The sequence below is a fragment of the Panthera leo genome, chromosome C1, assembly GCF_018350215.1.
Source record: "Panthera leo isolate Ple1 chromosome C1, P.leo_Ple1_pat1.1, whole genome shotgun sequence".
NCBI lineage: Eukaryota > Metazoa > Chordata > Mammalia > Carnivora > Felidae > Panthera > Panthera leo.
Genome location: NC_056686.1, coordinates 11,260,346 through 11,279,618, shown reverse-complemented (window position 1 = coordinate 11,279,618; position 19,273 = coordinate 11,260,346). Strand labels below are relative to the sequence as shown.

The 19,273-nt window shown below is 46.5% G+C and overlaps 1 protein-coding gene and 1 pseudogene across 5 annotated transcripts in view; one reads left to right on the top strand and one right to left on the bottom strand.

Moving 5' to 3' along the window:
* The window catches only part of LOC122227074 (protein DDI1 homolog 2), a 37,655-nt gene extending 18,932 nt beyond the window's left edge, over positions 1-18,723 (bottom strand). Inside the window, exons 1-5 of one of the 5 annotated variants that reach the window (XM_042951250.1) lie at positions 18,440-18,716; positions 10,713-10,842; positions 7,332-7,568; positions 5,374-5,500; positions 1,097-1,224 (exon numbers count right to left, since the gene is read on the bottom strand). In XM_042951250.1, coding sequence (XP_042807184.1) covers positions 1,097-1,224; positions 5,374-5,500; positions 7,332-7,568; positions 10,713-10,842; positions 18,440-18,577 — 760 coding nt within the window. In that variant the 5' untranslated portion in view covers positions 18,578-18,716. Of the gene's footprint in view, positions 1-1,096; positions 1,225-4,823; positions 4,909-5,373; positions 5,501-7,331; positions 7,569-10,712; positions 10,843-18,439 lie in introns of those variants that run through there. The other 4 variants (XM_042951252.1, XM_042951257.1, XM_042951251.1 and 1 more) reach the window with 4 other exon arrangements.
* Positions 1,235-1,691, top strand: LOC122227075 (annotated as a pseudogene).
* Positions 18,724-19,273: the final 550 nt, after the last annotated feature.

Sequence of the window (19,273 nt, the reverse complement as noted above, 5' to 3'; positions counted from 1 at the left end):
CTCAGCACAAGTGCCCTGCCTACAGCATTCAACAGACATTTTTAAACCGAATAATCGGCAAATTTGCTTCTCCCAAGAATGTATGCATCTCAAGATACAAACTTTTTTTTTTAAAATAGGCATCATGTCCAGTGTGGAGCCCAATGTCTGGCTTGAACTCACGACCCTGAGATCAAACCCTGAGCTGACGTCAAGAGCTGGACATTTAACCGACCGAACCACCCAGGTGCCCCCTCAAGATACAAACTCTTAATGACAATTGAAACCTAGCATGTGCTCAAATAATTGTGGATGAACAAACGGAGGAAAATATTACTTGAGCAGAGGCTTCTACTACTCTAGGAACTCATCCTATCTTACAGCCTGAGGGAACTGCACAGAATTAAGACACATAGGACCACTCAGCCATACCCGCACGGTGCTCTGTGCGATCTTACTGAGAAACAGAGCTATTACGGTGAGAAAAGGTGCCAGCTGGTACAGGGATTATCTGAATCCTCAAGTGGGAAACTCCCTGTCTCCTGACCTGGCTGTTAAGTTCTTTAAGGCCGAGAGCCCCGACACACACGCTCCCCCTCCTCATCGCTCCTGGCAAAGCGCTGGTGCACAGACCGTGCTGAACTATCTGTCTGACCTACACTCTATGCAGCCGCTTCTTACAGCTCCTTCTGCTGAACCCATTTACTCCCAAATTTCCCACAGAGATATCCGAACAACTCAGGATGCCAAATAAGGGGAGGTAGGAAGTTAAAGGAGATCCTGCGAAAGACAAAACCAGTTAAGAAATGATTACGGGTGCCTGGCTGGCTCAATCAGTAAAGCGTGCGACCCTTGATCTCAGGGTTGTGAGTTCAAGTGCCACGTTTGGGGCAGAGTTTACTTACTTACTTAAAAAAAAAAAAAAAAAAAAAAAGATTACAAAAATAAACCTGTGACAACAGACACACACAAAGCCTGGCGAGTGACGTAACCCCTGGGCTGGTCAGGTGGCAGCCTGGAGGACTGCTGCCATCTTTACCAGGGTTAAAGCAGAGTCTCCCCTTCTCCCTGTGTCAGGTCAGAATGTCGGACACATGGACAAAGACAGAGACGTCACCTGAGTCAACAAAGGCTTTCACAGGATGTCCGTTCACTTTGCAGTTAATATAAAGCATCACCACTTGGCCAAAACTTTCAGGAGCCTCTTCCATAGCTATTGTCATGTTTTCCTCGATGTTCTGTTGCCTGTAACAAACCAAGTAGAGTGGAATCATCATCTGTTTCAGAAGTCACAGTATTAAACACAGACGGGGCTTTCTCTTCCACGAGAGTGGCAGACGCAGAGACACAGATCTTTGTGAAGACCCTGATGGGCGACACCACCACCCTTGAGGTTGAGCCCAGTGACACCAGTGAGAATGTCTAGGCTACAGTCTGAGACCAGGAGGGCATCTCGCCTGAGCAGCAGCTTCTGGTTTCTGTGGGCAAACAGCTGGAGGATGGCTACAATACCCAGGAAGAGTCCGCCCGGTGCTCGGTGCTCGGCCGGGGGGTGGCACCCTCCAGCCTTCCCTCCGCCAGCCGGCCCAGAAATACAACTGCAACAAGATACCTGCCGTGAGAGCTCTGCTCGCCTGCACCCCTGCGCTGTCAACTGCCACAAGAAGCGTGGTCACAGCAATGACCTGCGCCCCGAGAGGAAGGTCAGATAAGGCCCTTCCAGCGGCTCTTGGCCTGCGGGACGGCCCCCTGCCCGAACCCCAGAGCCTGTGTGCCTCGATAAAGTCTCCCTTTCACTGACTGAAAAAAAGAAACCACACACCAGATGTGTCCGTATCTTTTGCCCCTATTGCAGCAGCTGAGCCCTGGAAATGGACATTGGCACTGTCCCCTGCAACAGGTGAGGTAGTGAGACACAGCTGGCAGAAAATCTAAAGGCACACAAATGACTTTCACGTCAAACAGTTCTGCTCCCTTTACAAGCTCAGATACAGGAAACTGAATCTCGAGAGAGTAAGAGTCAAAATCTTTTAATTCTGGAGAATGTCAGAATCTCGTGAATGCTTCCGTTTTCACGGGGATTTACTGGGTGTCTGGGTATGCGTCCTATGTCCAGTGCGTTAAAGACGGTTGGCAAAGGTAAAACAGAGGTTTCAACCGCCCTGCTGCACCTGCTGCTTCACCTCCAAGACTGGGTTTTCTACCTGTAAACGAGGGGACGGACTCCTACTCCAGGAGCTAAGAGGGATTCAGCATCTACGACACAATGTTAACAAAAGAGCAGATGCTGGGAAAACGCACACACCTCTTTAGCTACCCGGCCATCACTTGGAAAACCACACACACACACACACACACACACACACACCCCACAGTTCACTTGGTCCAGCAAACCATTTCTTCAAACATTAGACAGATTCTAATTCTTAAACGAGAAAGGGATGTAAAAGGGAGTTCCAGCTTACTTCTACATCTCCTGTCTCCGTTCCCAACCTCCTTTTAAAAACATCACCAAACACGACCAACATTAATGGAAACGAGGGCAGGCGCTGGGCAACGTACCCGAAGACTGAGTTACTAACAGAACAGGGCCCAAGATTGGGGAGAAGTTATAACCGTAGGCGACGGGCTAGCACATTACAGGCCGCCACCTGCGAACTTCTACGGGAGCGCAGCCACACCACTCCCTTCCATCCTGTGGGGTCATCTGTGGTCGCTCTGATACCGCGCTGGAGGACGGGAGTGCTGGTGGCAGACACAGCACGGCCTGCAAACCCTACGATCTTCACGGTCCGGCTCTCTGCGGACGAAGTCTGCGGAGCCCTGTTCTAAACTGCAGTGCCTGTCCTTTTCGCGGTAATGCTCCACCTCAAATGAACTGCTGGTTTTAGCAGTCTTTCTGTAAAACGCATGAAACTTCCCAGAAAGTCCAAGGCACCCTCGTTTAATTTAGTTGGGGAAACATGCGAGCTATTATACTCCAATGTATACATACGCTGAGGAATCGCTGGTCTAACATACCAAATAAAACTTCAAAAGGCATTTGGCAGAACTACACAGCTTTTCTCTTTTGTCACATTATTAAGTTTAGAGATGAACTAAAATTAGTTGTATATTCCTGACCTTGCGTTGACTCCAACCAAGATAAATTTCAGCAAAAAATCTTCTGAGATAATACCAGTCGCTTTGGCTATTCTGGGCTCCGTACGTATGTAGAGAGTCTCTTCAGAGGCACAAGGTCTTCTTGAAAAGACTGTACGCGTTATCCCATTTCCTTAACTTCCCCGGGCCCCCCTCGAGCTACACAAATATGCCTCATCTCATGGCTACTCTGCCAACAGTGCAGGGTCAGGGTTCGGCTACGATACCCTCCCACCCACCCACCACTCCTGTTTCTGGATGGAACACATCTATTTTTTTTTTTTTTTTTTTAGAGAGAGAGCGAGCACGCAAGGCCACACGCACCACGTGTGGATTCTCACTTCTCTCTCATCACTCTACGGGAGAGACTTTACATCTCTTACTTGAGACATTTCTGGTCCATAATCCTTCACTTGAGAAAGAGAGAGACAGAGAAAGTGTGGCCGCAGGGGGGAGGGCAAAGTAGGGGCAGGGAGAGAAGGAGGGTGGGAGAAGGAGAGAAGGAGAGAAGAAAGAGAGAGAGAGAGAGACAGAGACAGAGACAGAGAAAGAGAGAGAGACTGTCCCAAGCAGGCTCTGTGCTCAGCACGGAGACCGACACAGGGCTCAAGCCCATGACCCTGGGATCATGACCTGAGCTGAAATCAAGAGTCGGACATTCAACTGAGTGAGCCCCTGAACACATCTATTCTTGAGAATTATGTCAGGTTCCCTTACAACTGCAATGTGGTCAAGTTCAGAGAACACAAATTTCTTCCTATTTCTCTGGGGAGATTTAATTAGTGAGATGTTTTTGCTTTTTTTTCCCCAAAAATATTCATATACTAATATACTGACGCAATTAATGGGGACACTTAATCAACAAGAACACAAGTGAATGGCTAAGGGCTAGCAACTGATTCTGGCATACAATTTAAATGTCCCTGATTTCAAATGTAGTCAGAGAAATAAAAGATAAAATAACCATTATCTGACTTCTAAGCTGACAGTATAATGTAATGACCAAGTCAGGCTTCATTCAAGTAACCAAAGATTATGACAAAGAACACAGTTCTTCTTAGCTATACAGTGGTTCCCCCTTATCTGCAAGGGATACATTCCATGACCCCCAGCAGATGCCTGAAAACACAGACAGTACTGAACCCTATACACACTATGTTTTCTTCTATATATACACACCTATGATAAAGCTTAATTTATCAGTGAGGCCCAGCAAGAGATAAGCAACAGTAATAAAACAGAACAATACTCTGTGGCAAATGTTATGTGAACGTGGTCTCTCTCAAAATACCTTACTGTACTGTACTCACCCTTCTTGTGATGATGGGAGATGCTAAATTGCCCACGTAATAAGATGAACTGAGGCGAATGACACAGGCCTTGTGACACTGTTGGGCTACTACTGACCTTCTGATGTATCTGCTTTTGGACTGCAATTAACCACGGGTAAGGTGAGGGACTACTGTGCTAAAGCCTTCACCGTTCACAACAAACACGACATGGGGGTGGGGGGCAGCTGTGCTTTCATTCTAACGGACTGACCACTGACCAGCATCGTTCTTGTGACTCACGATGTGACTGAGGTTGGCATTAGCATCATTATACCTGCTCTGGCCCCATCTCTTATGATGCTGATCCATCTGGCTGACTGGGGAACAGAGCACAAGCCATCTGCATTTTTAAAGCTTCCTATGTGATGTTACCTTAGCCCCAGGTGCGAGCCACAGCATTGGGGAAACTGGAGCTGGAAATGTGTCTGGCAGTCTGTTTATCCACGGAGGCCAGCTCAAGAACTGCAGAAGGAAAACAGACCCAGGACTACAAGGGCCCATCCGTACAGGGCTCTCTAATCCAATCATGCTCAAGCCTGGGTTTAATTAGGGCTCGTGTATTGTGTGTAAGGATTGAGATTCCAATCAGCCTGTACAGACAGCCTAACGGTCTCACCGGACTGGAGCTTCTGCTCAGTCCTGGGGTCACCGACCCCAGGTTGATGGGGTTGCTCTAATGATGCACCGTAGGCCAGTCCGGGAGTCTTCATTAAAGTCCCCAAGTTAGGTACCCGTACTTTGTAATGTTAAATCCACACACGAGGAGAACAGAAGAGGAGAGTGACCTAAAAGGCTGAAATTACTATCTCAGATACAAAACAAGGACGCTGCCTCAAAGCAGATGCCCGACTGATACCAGGTCACCTGTCATTTGGGAAATCTGGATTCTCTAAAGCTTGCTCTTTAGGTAAAGGGTCATTACCTTATATCTTCCTCTATTTTTGCCTGAGCTTCAAGATCAAAAGGGTCGGCAGAAAAGAGACGAATCCTTTCTTGCTCTCTCCGGGCTCGGTCCTGCTGCTGTCCCTCCAGGACCCTAGAAAATTTCTCTACAAAAACAACAAGGGGGACATCTTGAGTGCCACGCTATTTCCATTCTCTGTTAGTACTTTTCCAGATCAAATCGTTTCTCAAAATACAACTATACAAGATGCAGAAAGGATGCCTAAGAATTATTTTAAACGGGCAATTACATTTACTTGCTATTTCTGAGGCAAGACTACGTCCCCTAAATTCAGTGTCAAGAAATCAAGTATTTTCAAAAGTCATTTATTCCGGTAAGAAATTATCCGTCATACTGTTTCTACTCAGAGGTAAGAGCATTTCAATTTAAATCAGCAGAAACAGCCATCTGTGTGGCAGATGAGTGACCCCACTCCTCTCCTCCCCGCTGCCCCCATTAACCTATCACGCAGAACTAAAACAGAGCGCGACCACAGGGCATGGAGTCGGTGGTGCCATCGCAGCCCTGCGTGGGGACAGAGGGCAGCCACGCCTGCAGCGGCACAGCACGAGGCGTGGGCATGACGAATCACCGTGCTGTGCCCCCGTGACTCTACCGCCAACACCCTGTGTCAGCTACGCTTCGATGAGGGACGACAACAAGACCCACAGGGCACTACAGCCCCGCTTTTCCTGCCACTCCCTTGAGAACACCCCCTGCCTTAGACCAGGGACGTTACATGCAAACTATTGTCAGTCCACCTACAGGACCTCGTGAGTAACAGGCAGGAAAATGAGGAAAGAGAAAATACTGCTTGCTATAAAATGTATGTCACAAGAGCCACCTTAGTCTCGCTGTTTCTTAAATGAGGGTGTATTTAAATGTATCAAGTTCTACGTGCCATCATCACGGTCTTTGGCGATTAGATATATTGCGGAAGGAATTAAAGACACCAAGATAACGGTCGTGTGAACTATCAATACACACAACATGAAGGAATCTAAACCACATTAAGCTGACAAAAGAAGCCCGACATGAGAGAGGACATACTGTGTGATTCCATTAACCCGGAGACTGAAAACACGATTGTCAGAACGGCAGTAGCCCATAAGGGGAGGAAGCTGACCAGCAGAGGACATACTGGAATTCGGGAGCGAGAAAAATATTCTCTCATCTTGACTAGGGTGGCGGCTCCAGGACTTTGCCAAAGCTCAATGAACTGTACACTTAAAACCTGCGCATTTCTGTTAGGTAATTATTACCTCAGTTTAAAAAAGGGTCAGCTGAAGAATGAGCTATGGAGCATCTGTTACGCTTTAAAATGTAATCAGTACAGTTGCATAAACCCAGGAGTAAAACTGGAGAAATTTACAGAGAAAAACTTTATTCATCGAGCTGACTAAAAACACACATTCTGTTTAACTCAAGAATGGCTCAAACACAGCAACAAGCTATTGGCGACAACCGACTGTCGTTAATCTTGGGGTGGGTGAGAGTCAGAGGGCTCCGTTTTGCCACATAGGCTGATGGCACCGGACAGGTTTTCTGTCCCTAAGAGCATTTCACCCGGCATCAGCTGGCTTACTGGTGCTCTCTTCAACTGAGGCTCCCACCGAACAGGTTAGAATACCAGTCCCTAGGTTACGCGCAATAGGTTACGTGAAAATAATTTGGGGGAACAAAAAACCGTCAGTGGAGGAGGCTGGTCAAGCTGGATCTCAGAACTCTGTGCTGTTGCAAAATTGGATCACGACCGCCACTCAACTCCGCCTTTGGCATCAGCATCACTTTACCTCTCGGAGAGCAACTGGGGTGCTCAAGAGATCACGTGACCTGGCGGGCTGAACACCCCAGTTGCTGGAGTTTCTCCAAATTTGCCGCGACACCGCTACTTCCCCTCAGGTCCGCTCGCCAGTCTTCCACGTTGATAAGCTTACCAAGGTCTCCACTGAGCAGAGCGTCCGCCAGGGGTGGATTGCGCTCCTTCAGCAAGGACAGCTCATGGGGGTTGGCCAGCAACATGTCTCGGAGCAAGGCTGGATTGTCCAAGCCCTGAGGAGATGAAGCTACGTCTCCGGGAGATGAGTGGGACTGCTGTGCTCCTGGTGGCCGGCGCTGCCGGGAGCCTGACGTGCCAGGCACGGCTATACTACGGAAGTCTATGCGGGGCAAGTCTGTTGGGGAAAATCGGTTCAAAGTTTACTTCCAGTGACACACAAGCATTTGAAGGGCACAGCGGAACATTTGCTGGTGAACGGTATATGGCAAATGGTAATTGCAGACATCTGACCTTTCCTCCGCGCTCTCTCACGCTGACTGAATATAAAGACTGCAGTCTGAGTGAACCCGCAACCAGGAACAGAAAAGGGGTGCAGTCCATGGTAATGACCCTAGATTTTTGGCTTCTACAATATCCCAGAAGACATAACAAGTTTTTACTTACTTGTATCTTTTTTAATGTGTATTTATTTTTGAGAGAGAGAGACAGAGCGTGAGCGGAGGAGGGGCAGAGAGGGAGATACAGAATCCGAAGCAGGCTCCAGGCTCCGGGCCGTCAGCCGAGCCCCACGCGGGGCTCGAACCCACGAACTGCGAGATCGTGCCCTGAGCTGAAGTCGAACGCTTAACTGACTTAGCCACCCAGGAGCCCCTACTTACTTGTATTTTTTACAAATTAAAGCTAGTCTTAATAAACATAACCACATAAATCTGGATGTAATTCTTGAGAAAAATCCTAATTTGTTTTGACATCTCTCAAAGGGCCCGGACACCTGGGATAAAGAATACTATACAAACCAAGTGAACTGCATAAATTTTAGATGTAAAATTCTATAAGTCTCTGCTAAACATACTCGTTCTTGGAATTTACACTTTCATCTGCGCACCACGGCTAACTCCTCTCACACCACCAGGGAGCTAGCAGGTGTCATCGTTTTACAGGAGAGACAAACAGAAGAAAAGGGACTTGCTCAGGTTCTCGGTGCTGAGGTCACCAAAAGATAGAACAGATTTAGAGGCTACAACTCCTGGGTTCTATAATCCAGGCTGAGCTGACCTTATTAAAACGAAAGGAAAATAAAAGGGAGCCTTACACAAAGGACCCACGTGTTTTATGATTCCATTTCTATGAAATGTCCAGAATAGGAAAATACAGACACAGAAAGTAGACTGACGGTTGCCTAGGGCTAGAAGGCTTGGAGGCAGATGGGGAATGACTGCTAATAGGTCCAGCTTCTTTATAAGGTGATAAAAATGTGCTACAATTGATTGTAGTGATGGCTGCACAACTGGGAATAGACTAAAAATGAACTGCACATTACGTATACCTTACATGAGTGAACCGTATGGTATACGAATGATATCTCAACAAAACGGTTACTTAGAAAAGGAGTTTTACCTTAAAAAAAAAAAAAGGTAGAGCAGAGACAGAATTAGGGGCTAGAACTGAGCGAATGTGTATCTCCTCAATCCCAAAAATGTGCCTGATGGTCACTCCTGTTTCAAGTTGAGGCTATCCTGAAGCTGTTGGGAAATCGACTAGAAGGGAATCCTTTTTTTTTTTTCCTTAATGCTTATTTACTTTTGAGAGAGAGAGAGAGAGAGAGAGAGAGGGAGAGAGCGCGCGTGCACAAGCAGGAGAAGGGCAGAGAGAGAGAGGGAGACACAGAATCCGAAGCAGGTGCCAGGCTCTGAGCTGTCAGCACAGAGCCCGATGCGGGGCTCGAACCCATGACCTGTGAGATCATGACCTGAGCTGAAGTCGGTTGCTTAACCGACTGAGCCACCCAGGCGCCCCTAGAAGAAGGGAATCCTTAAACTCAAGTATCATTTTCTGCCTCTTTAGCATGGGTTCAACTAGCCACCTCCTTCCAACAGACCTCAGCTGGCAGCTTGTGTGTGTGTGTGTGTGTGTGTGTGTATACACACATGCGCATGAGGGAGTTAATCCATACCAACCAGCAACACAGATATGGGTGGACCTTCTCTGCAGGGTAAGAAATTTTTATCTTTAACCATGGTAACACTTATCTTGAGAGTCCATTCGCTTCAGAGTAATTCTGAAAAACTTGTTTACCTGAACGACTAGATCTGCTCCCCTCAGATGGCTCCCCTCCCCCACAGACTGGCTCTCTTGTCCACATGCGACAGTACGGGGAAAAAAAAAACAACCAGCAATTCTCCAGAACTAACAATTTCACCAAATTAACCAAAGGAAGATTTGTTTTGGGTTTTTTTGACTGACATGTTCAAGTCACAACTCTTTCTAAAGTTTAACAGTAGACCCAAGGGACTAATGTAATTCCGATCTGGGAGGAACAGTGCTTGATGGTCTCTTACAGCCCCAGTTTTGGGCTGAACGGATGCACTGTGTTCTAAGCTGGCCTGTGTCATCATCACCCAGACACTCATCAGCTGGAACCACAAACTTTAAACCCACTGACCTAGAGACTAAGCAGTATTTAAGAAACCTACCTGAAGACAGCAGGGAATGGAAAACACTATTACATTTCATTAAAGGGGTCCACATCAGAACCCTGGCCACTTTTGTAGATCGTGAACCCCTGTGAGTATCCAAAGAAAGCTACTGACCCTCTCCCTATCAAATGCACACATGCTCTCAGCCACGCAACTGTGCGTATTTATTTCAGGGACACAGAAACGTTCTAAATCCCAAAGCACAGATTCCAGACTATAAACCCCTATTCCGGATAGAACATCGAGACAGGTAAGTTTCCTTTCACATGATTAACACGGCTGGTGGGCAAGGAGCAGAATCTGGTGGTCCAGCTGCCTACTGTTCAAAAAGCTCAGTACAATGGGAAAAGTACCATGTTTTAGTTCCCATGCCTTCGCTTATTAGCTATGTAACACTGAAGACATTACTTAAAACCGGAGCTTTGTCTATTAACGATAACAAATTATAAAGAGGAATCTCCTCCCCTACAACCGTGATCCTGTGCAATGTGCATGCAAGTGCCTGGCTGACTGTAAAATGTCCCACACAGGCCTGCTAGCTGAGGGCCAGACACGAAGCAGCAACAGTCAGTCAGGAATCACGGGCATAGATGGCCTCTTAAGTCCTTCCCCAGGATACAGTTCTCATCGATCACAACAGAAGCGAACATTTATCCAGGGCGTGCTGAAGGCTGCACTATTCTCACAGCTAAGAAAACAGCCATAGGGAAGTCAACCCAGCCAAGGATACAGAGCAACCAAGGGGCAGACTCCATACCCCGCAGTCTGAACCCGAAGCTAGTCCACAGCTCTGACCCACTGCACTATGCTGTCTCCTGATGCCTGTGTCAGGAATGTCTTACTTGGGAACTGCACTGGAGGTCGAGGGTCTGCATTCTCCTTCTGCCGTAAAATCACGACATCCCCATCTTTCAAGCCGTAGGAAGCCAGCGATCTGTGGTTGTCTGTGAGGGGTCTTTCAGCATAGACGATCTACAACCAGAAAAGAGTTCACCATATGAAGCACTGAGAAATAACATGGAACAAAGCAGGAAGACTACGTACAGTGTCCCTTTTCACCAGATGTCAGTCCCAGCCTGCTCAAAACCCTCCAATGGTTTCCCATCACACCTGAAATAAAAGCCTAAATCCTTCCCGTTACCTGCTAGGTCCAACAATTTGGTCCCTGGCTCCCCCTCTGACTTCATTTCATACCGTAATTGCTGCTCCCTAAATAATGTGACAATTTCCCCCTTGGGACTGTTTCACTTGCTCTTCTCTCTACCTGAAGGATGTTCTTTCCCCAGCTATTTCTTTTTTAAGTAAGCTCTATGCCTAACATGGGGCCTGAACTCAGGATCAAGAATTACGTGCTCTACCAACTGAGCCAGCCAGACGCCCTCCCAGCCACTCTTTTTTAAGGTCTCTGGTCAAATATAACCTTTCCAGAGCCCTTCACTAACCACCCTATTTAAAAACCCTCTCATATTAAGTATCTATTTCTTTTTACTGTTTATTTTTGAGAAACAGAGCAAGAGCGGGGGTGGGGGGGAGAGGGAGAAAGAGAAAGAGACAGACAGAGGGGAAGGGAGAGAGGGAGAGAGGGAGAGAGGGAGAGAGGGAGAGAGGGAGGGAGACAGAGACACAGAATTCGAAGCAGGCTCCAGGCTCTGAGCTGTCAGCACACAGCCCGACACGGGTCTTGAACTCACAAGCCATGAGATCATGACCTGAGCCAAAGTTGGACGCTTAACCGACTGAGCCACCCAGGAGCTCCTTAAATATCTGTTTCTTTATTGTCTTTCTGTTCCACTAAAATGGAAGCTACTTGAGGACAGGAATTTGTTTTGTTTGCGTAGCTCAAATGTCTTTTTTTTTTTCTTGTGACAAGAACTTTTAACATTTACTCTCTTAGCGACTTTCCAGTATGGGATACAGTCTTGTCAATTACAGACACCAAGCTGTATATGACATCCCAATGTATCCATTTTTAAATGATCTTGCACACTGGCAAGTCTAAAAGTTTTCCAAATACTGCCTGTTCTGCATTCTTCCTTCTCTTCTACTGGATCAGGGATGTACTACTAATAAAAACATTTTTTTGATGTGCAATCAAACACTGAAAAAACCTGAGAGCATAAAAGCAGGTGAAACACTGTGCTGTAGGAAAAAAACGGAGAAAGGGCATACTATAGTTTAACCACAAAGGAACATAAAACCTATCCTGCACTATTACATACTGCAGAGGGGTATTCAGAATAAACTCAGGCTTTGAAAGGTTTTCTTTCAAAAGATTTGCTGTGCACCAGGCCACGTGCAAGCTGAGGAACCTGAGTCCTGTCCTGGCTCTGACAGTGGCCGCGTCCCTCCGCTGGTCCTGGCTTCACATTTCCGTTTGTCAAGCAAGCAGTTGGGGCTAGATAATCGCTACAGCTGTCCCTTCCAGGTCGGTCTGCTACTCTACCATTTTACAGTGCTTCCTCACATGTCCTCACAGCTCTTGCAGGAAGACTGCCTGACACGCAACCTGAAAAATACAGATTTCTGCTGGGAAAAATGATCTGTCATATCTGCTCTCAGAATCTACACTGACATGAGAAGTAGAACCAACAGGAAACTGAATTTCCAAAGCCAAATACTTCTGGGGGTGCACAAAAAAATGGGACTCAGAGCTCACAGGGCCGATTACACTTCCTAAGTTCCATACAGTACTAGAAAATGGATCGTTGGTTCCTACCCTCAACCTGCAAAGTTAAAACACGTTCCAGCAGTATTCTCCCTCACGTAACCACATATCGCGTGGCGAAAGTACAAGAGAATCGACACAGACTGTTTGCAATACAACCCGAGAGCCGTATGGTAACTTGTGGAATTGCTGGGAAAGCTACCATAAATCTGAAGGGACAAGTGTCCCAGTTGAGGTGTGCACCAAGCAAGAGGAGGCATGACAACAGAAATGCCACGCAGGCGGCTCTCACAAGGTGGCCTCAACACAGCGAAGCCACCTTACGACAAAGGTAGTGAGTGGTCCACGGCCCGCTCCTTAATTTTCCAGGTTCAGAAACTCAACCATCAGTATATGTAGAGACACAATCGGTTGACACATTTTAACTGTACTTATAGAAGAACGTTTATCTACAACAGGAAATCAAACGCAGAGCATCAAAATGTTCCTATCCAGCGCAAGACTTGTCTTCAAGCTGGCAATGCTACCTGGAGGGCCATATTAAGACAGCAGACACTACCACGGCTTGCACTTCCATCGGAACGGGTTCCCACAGTCTCCCGCCTCATCCTACGCCCTCTCATTTCTAGGTGGGCATTATTCGTCCCATTTTGCAGACAGGGAAACAGAGTGCGGTGACCTGAGACTACACAGCTATTAAGAAGATAAGGGCAGCTCTTTCTGCCCCCAGGTCCTATCCCTGTGCTTTGATAAAACCATCTATTTTGTACCAAAAAATAAAGAAAGAAAAAAATAAGAACATAAAAAAAGGAAAAAGAATAGAACTAGGATTGGAACACCTGCCTGACTCCAAGAGCGGGAGATCTTCCCTAAGGACCACATACAACTGCCCCAAACCGAAGTCCAATGTGGCCAGCTCAATTAGCTGGTGACCTGAACAAGAGCTATTAAGCCATCTGTCACCACTGAGGGCCTATGCTCACCAGGGGAACCAAAACCCTGTGCACCGCTCAGCCTATCAATGTGTCCTGAACATGAGGAAGGACCAGTGGCGGCTCCTCACTCAGGACTTCCACGTAAAAACTCCACGGTGTTCAGTGGACATAGTCTTTCCTCAGCAGATGCTGTAAATTTTTTTTTTTTTTTTTTTTTTTTTTTTTTTTTAAATAAAGACAGCCTGGGGGCGCCTGAGCGGCTCAGTCGGTTAAGTGTCCAACTTCAGCTCCGGTCATGATCTCAGGGTTGGTAAGTTCGAGCCCCCACGTCAGGCTCTGTGCTGACCACCCAGACTGGAGCCTGCTTCGGATTCTGTGTTTCTCTCTCTCTCTGCCCCTCCTCTGCTCGTGTTCTGTCTCTCTCTCTCTCCCCCCAAAATAAATAAACATTAAAAAAAAAACTTTTTAAAATAAAGACAGCCCGATCTAACAATAAAAGTTTAAGATCCTGGTAATAACTACCACCAAACACATACATGTCATGTGGAACATTGCTATCTTGCCCCATTTCCTAAAAATACTAGACTGAAGAATGTGGGTGAGGAGCAAAACATTCTTCACTCTGACAAAGCAGCAGGCGTATTCCATTTTAGTCCAAGGACGCAAATGAAATAAACAAAAGCTTAGCTGAAATTATAACAGCCACAAAGAACCGACTTCTTTTTGTTAAAACAGGCTTAAGAGTCTAAGAAAGACGATTATTGTATAGCTCAAGTCCTATAAGAAATCTGAATGAGTTTCCAGCTCAACAAGAGTGTATCATCAGACCCATGGTTTCACATTTCCACCAGTCAAAACAAAGAGTTTCGGTAAGGCATTGGTGATGCTTTCCACCATAATATCCAACTCAAAGGCCACAAAGCTAAGAATTCTGGTTCTGCCAGTTATGAGGACACACAACAGGACAGTTTACACATCTACAAGTCTCAAGCTGCGAAACTGGCACACTGCTAGTGCTTACTCCAGAGGCAGCACCCTAGAGACCAAATTTAAGCTTAATCGACATTTAACAATAGACTAAAACAACTCCAAGACCAACAACTCCATCATTAAGCATGAGGTCAAATGCCTTCTCGTCTTCAATCAACAGAAATCGTAACAATACAACAGAAATCGTAACAATACATTTCTAGCAGTAAGGACCATCAACTGGCCACAGAATCTTTGGACTCACATCTGAACGACTCCCTAATACTATCTATCATTAATTGAAAGCCTACTATATGCCAAGTGATCTACATATACATCTCATGCCACAGCTTGACTTTTCCAACCCTTCTGGAAAACAATATGGCAACAGTTACTAAAAGCCTTTCAAAAGACCTGGCAATTCCATAGCTAAGAATACATCCTGAGAAAACAATCAGAAATGGGGACGAAGCCTTAAATATAGATATCCATGGAAATGTTACTAATAACTGCTTCCAATTCCCCCAATTCAAATGCCCAGCAATAGGCAAATTTTTAAATAAACTGCGGTACATCTATATTACATGGCCATTAAAATTATAAATTTGAAGAACTTGAAATGTCAGGGAAAAATGCTGACAATGTAGCTTTGACTGAACAAAGAAAGTTGAAACTGTTGGTACAGTTCAGGGCATCATGTTTAAAAGTTACACTGTAACCACAGAAAAGGAAGAAAGCTTAGGGAAAAAGATACACTAAGAAGTAAACTGCAGTTGTTTCCAGGGTGATATGGTAATAACTTTTTCTCTCTACCTTTTCCTATAAGGTACAAATTCTCTAAAACGAATATGCAGTATTTATCAGAAAAAAAATTCACAAAAATTACCTGCAAAAATAAGTATGTCAAAAGCAGCTACAATAGAAAATTTCAGTTTCCACTGCTTTAAAATAGTGTTTTACAAACGACAAATCATGCTGTGTACAGAGCTGCCTTCCCAGGATCATACGGTTACTGCTATATTACTTGGCATTTACACATGCCTTTTGAGAGTCCTTACACATTCTGCACACGTTTTGACCACATGCCACCTACAGGGGTAAATTATAATGATGTTTCAAAAATACAGAGACATTAATTTAAAGTGAAGCTAAGTTCTGATAATTCTTTGAAGTCTGCCCAGCCAAGTTCTGCATCAAAGCATCAAACAGAGCCACGACCGGCTTCCAAGCCCACACTTGTATTAAGAGATGGAACATGCCCAGCTTTAATCACATGTACAAGTAGAGATAGTTTCTGTTCTAAATTTGTTATCATCACATTATAACTACTATAATCAGACTAGAGCTGTTAAAAAGTAACGTCTTTTCCAAGTGCATACTTATGCACGACTGATGCTGATGTGCAAGTGTGAATTCTAAACCGGTGATCCCCAATGTGGGGCAGGCAGGCGAAACAGTTCTTTAAAGATGTGGGAACAGAAAAATATTAGAATGTTCATTTCCATTTATTTTAGTTCGTCCTTCCTTAAACGCTATCCTATGGTTGTTTATAATGGACATAAGGTTATTACTTCACTCATTGATGTTTACGGTTATTCCATACATATGTGCGCATGTATACAATGCATATAACATTAGTTCATGTTTATAATTGATTATATGTATCGCAAAGATGTATGTTCCAAAACACTGTACGCGAAGGGAAACCTGACTGAAAAAGTCTGGAGATCCGTGGTTTGGACACACCGTGACAGGAAAGCACAGCCAGGAACCTTAAAAAAAAAAAAAGAAAGAAAGAAAGAAAGAAAGAGGAAAGAAGAAAAGAAAAAGAAAGAAGAAACTCCCTTTGGAAATGGAGGTGAAGGAACGAGGACAGAGAAGGTAAACAAGAGTGAGGCAGAGCAAGCAGGAGGACTAGGAGGGGAAGAGGAGTAACATGGGAGAACCTGGGCGGTGAAGCAGTGGGAGTGGGGGCCTCGAGTAAGTGATGTATTTGTAGGTAAAACTATAATGATGTTTACCGTTATGATCTGGCGAACGGAAATGACTCAAGTGTGTGTCTAGGGTGGATCCTGTTCCTGCCTCATGGGCAAGGCAAGCAACTGAAAAGACAACCGACCACCAGACATCTTAAAATAGATACTGTGTTAGGTTACAATGGAGCCAACGGAACAAACTTGAAACAGGGGAGCTGTTTACAGCTGGGTAATACAGGCTTCACAGAAGTTGGAGCCCAGGCTTCCATATGCTAATTTGGCTTGGGAGGAAGTAAATGCCCAAATGGTGACCTAATGAATAAGAAAGAATTTGTGGAGTTAGCCTAACTGTTCAATTAGTGAGGTACTCCTAACATCCTGAGCTAACAGAGGACTGTGCCTGCCTGGACCATACAACGAACGGTCTTTTCCATCGGTCTCTTCCTTTAAATTTGTTACAGCCCGTCTCAAAAAGGGCAGGAAGAGAGGCAATGCCGCTTTTCATCTTCTCCCAAGCCCAAATAACGATGAGAACAACTTACATTTTCATTTTTTATTCCCCCCGCCAGCTGGTGATTATAACCAGGGTAACAGAACCGGAGGGTAGAGAGCAATTGAAAATGCCACCTTCAAAAATTTCAGAATTGTGTTTACTTCCCTACTTAAACTGTCCTTCCCTAGTTTTTCACGTGAGGGATTCATGGGCAGGAACTGGCTCCTCAGTTTTTAGAAAACATTTGCAAAAAATTCCTTTTACCGATTTCTTTGTAGCTTCTGCAGCTTCAGTCTGTGTATGTGACACTTTGCATCCTGAAACCCATTCTTTCTTGATATTCAGCTTTATGCCAAGGTTCTAAAGTTCACATCGTGTAAAGGAATCATACTCACTTCTGAACAAAATATTGACGCATCTGTTTATCACAATAAAGGGCAGAACACGCTGCAGTTGGGCAATAGTTTTTGGAAGTATTTCATAACTGCAGTAGAAAATCAGGATTTACATTCTGGGGCCCTGGAGGACTTCTATAATTTTCTCAACGTTTAGACCATGTCCTCCACGGTCCACTTATCAAGTTGAGATTTAAATGTTTTCCTGTAAAGGCCAGAGTTATCGTCACCGATTCTGTTTGGTGGCAGCTCAGGGCATTCTGAGAATAAATTATGTTGCTCATTTCAAATAAATGTAAGAGCAGCTGAATTTCCTTCCAGCATGGTAGGGAAATGAAACAAGCAAGCAAATCACACTGAGAAGGTATCGGGCCATTTTTACGAAAATATCCTCATAAAGCTCTGAACTTTGAACCCACCCAAACTCTCAATTGTGGCCTGAAATAAAGAAGGAGTCTGGCCTACTACCAGCGAAGAAACCAGAGAAACAAACAGCTTGAATTGAACGAATAACTACTTTTTTTTTTTTTTTTTTTTTAAGAGAATTTAATCAGAAATGCCATGTGGTAGGGAAAAAGGTGCAGGGCATTTCCAAATGCCTCAAAACAAGGTAATGCAAGTCTCAAACTTTTTCCTTCACTAGGAGTGCAGATCTCTACATTTAAAGGTAAATTACGGTTGCTTAAGCAGGAGCTCTGTCCAGAACACCAGATGAACACCAACCTACCACAGCGATCCAAACTGGTATTTCTGGTCGGGGAAGTAGAATGTATGAACTCTTGCAGACCTGGAGCTCCTTCTTAGGTCCACAACACCCCAAACTCGGGATTATCAGGGGAGAAGGGGCCAAAGAGCCAGAAGATGGGGCGGGCCGCCCAACAGTCCACGCGCCCCTCGGGCTGCAGTGGGTGCGTCTGCGGTCAGGCTCTCCGCTCCCTCCCATGGCACCCCACCCCACGCTCGGAGTGTGTGGGGGCAGCTACCGATCCCAGCTCCCTCCCGGACGCGGGGGCGAGCTGGGAGAGGCCATCCCGCTCCCCCACCCCCAATTCCCCACCGGCAGCAAAGGGAGGGCGTGAGACCCCAAGGCAGGAGGGTCAGCCCTGGAGAGAGACCCCGCTCGCTGCCCCGCGTACCTGGCTCTCGGCTGCGGGGATGCCGGACTCGAGCTCGCACAGCGCGCGGAAGTTGTGCAGCTCGAAGTCGGCGTCGACCTGGAGGGAAAAGGTCACCTCGGAGAGGTCCCTCCGCACACAGTACACGGTGAGCAGCATGGCCCGGGCCCGACCCAGCTCGGCTCGGCCCGGCCTCGGCGCTGGGCTGCGGGGCGACGGCGGGGCCTGGCTGGTGCTGCGGGCGGACGGCGCGGGCTGCTCGCTCGCCCGCTTGCTCCTTCCCTCCCTCACACACGCTCAGTGACTCACTCCCTCCCGCCCTCACTACCAAGCACGGCCGCCGCCACCCGCCTGCGACTCCGTCTGCCTGCCTGCCGGCCTGCCTCCCACCGCTGCCGCCAAGCGCGCCAGCCGCCCGGCGCCCCGCCCCGCCGCAACGCGGCTGCCGTAAAGCCCGCCTGGCCCTCTCTGCCGTCGCGACGCGGCGAAGGGGCGGGCCGGGAAGAGGGAGGCGGGAAGCTGGGAGAGGATTGGAGGGGCTTGGGGAGAGGGAGGGAGGAGGAAGGGCGAGAAAAGGAGAGAGAAGGAAAGGAACGAGGAGAATCAAAAATGTACCAACTGAGGGGGTTAACAACTGAAGTCTGTGGCGGATTCCACAATCTCATTCATCCGGCAGGCATTTATGAAGCGCCTTCCAGGTGGATACAAAAACTGCGTAAAAAGATAGGTCTTTCTTGGCCCTTGAGAACTCTCAGCTTGGTATAGGCGACTGACAACTAAGCAGAGAGTTCTAAAACGTGTTCTACGAAGCAGAAATTGAGGCTCAGAGAGCTTAACCCACTTCTTGTGCTAATG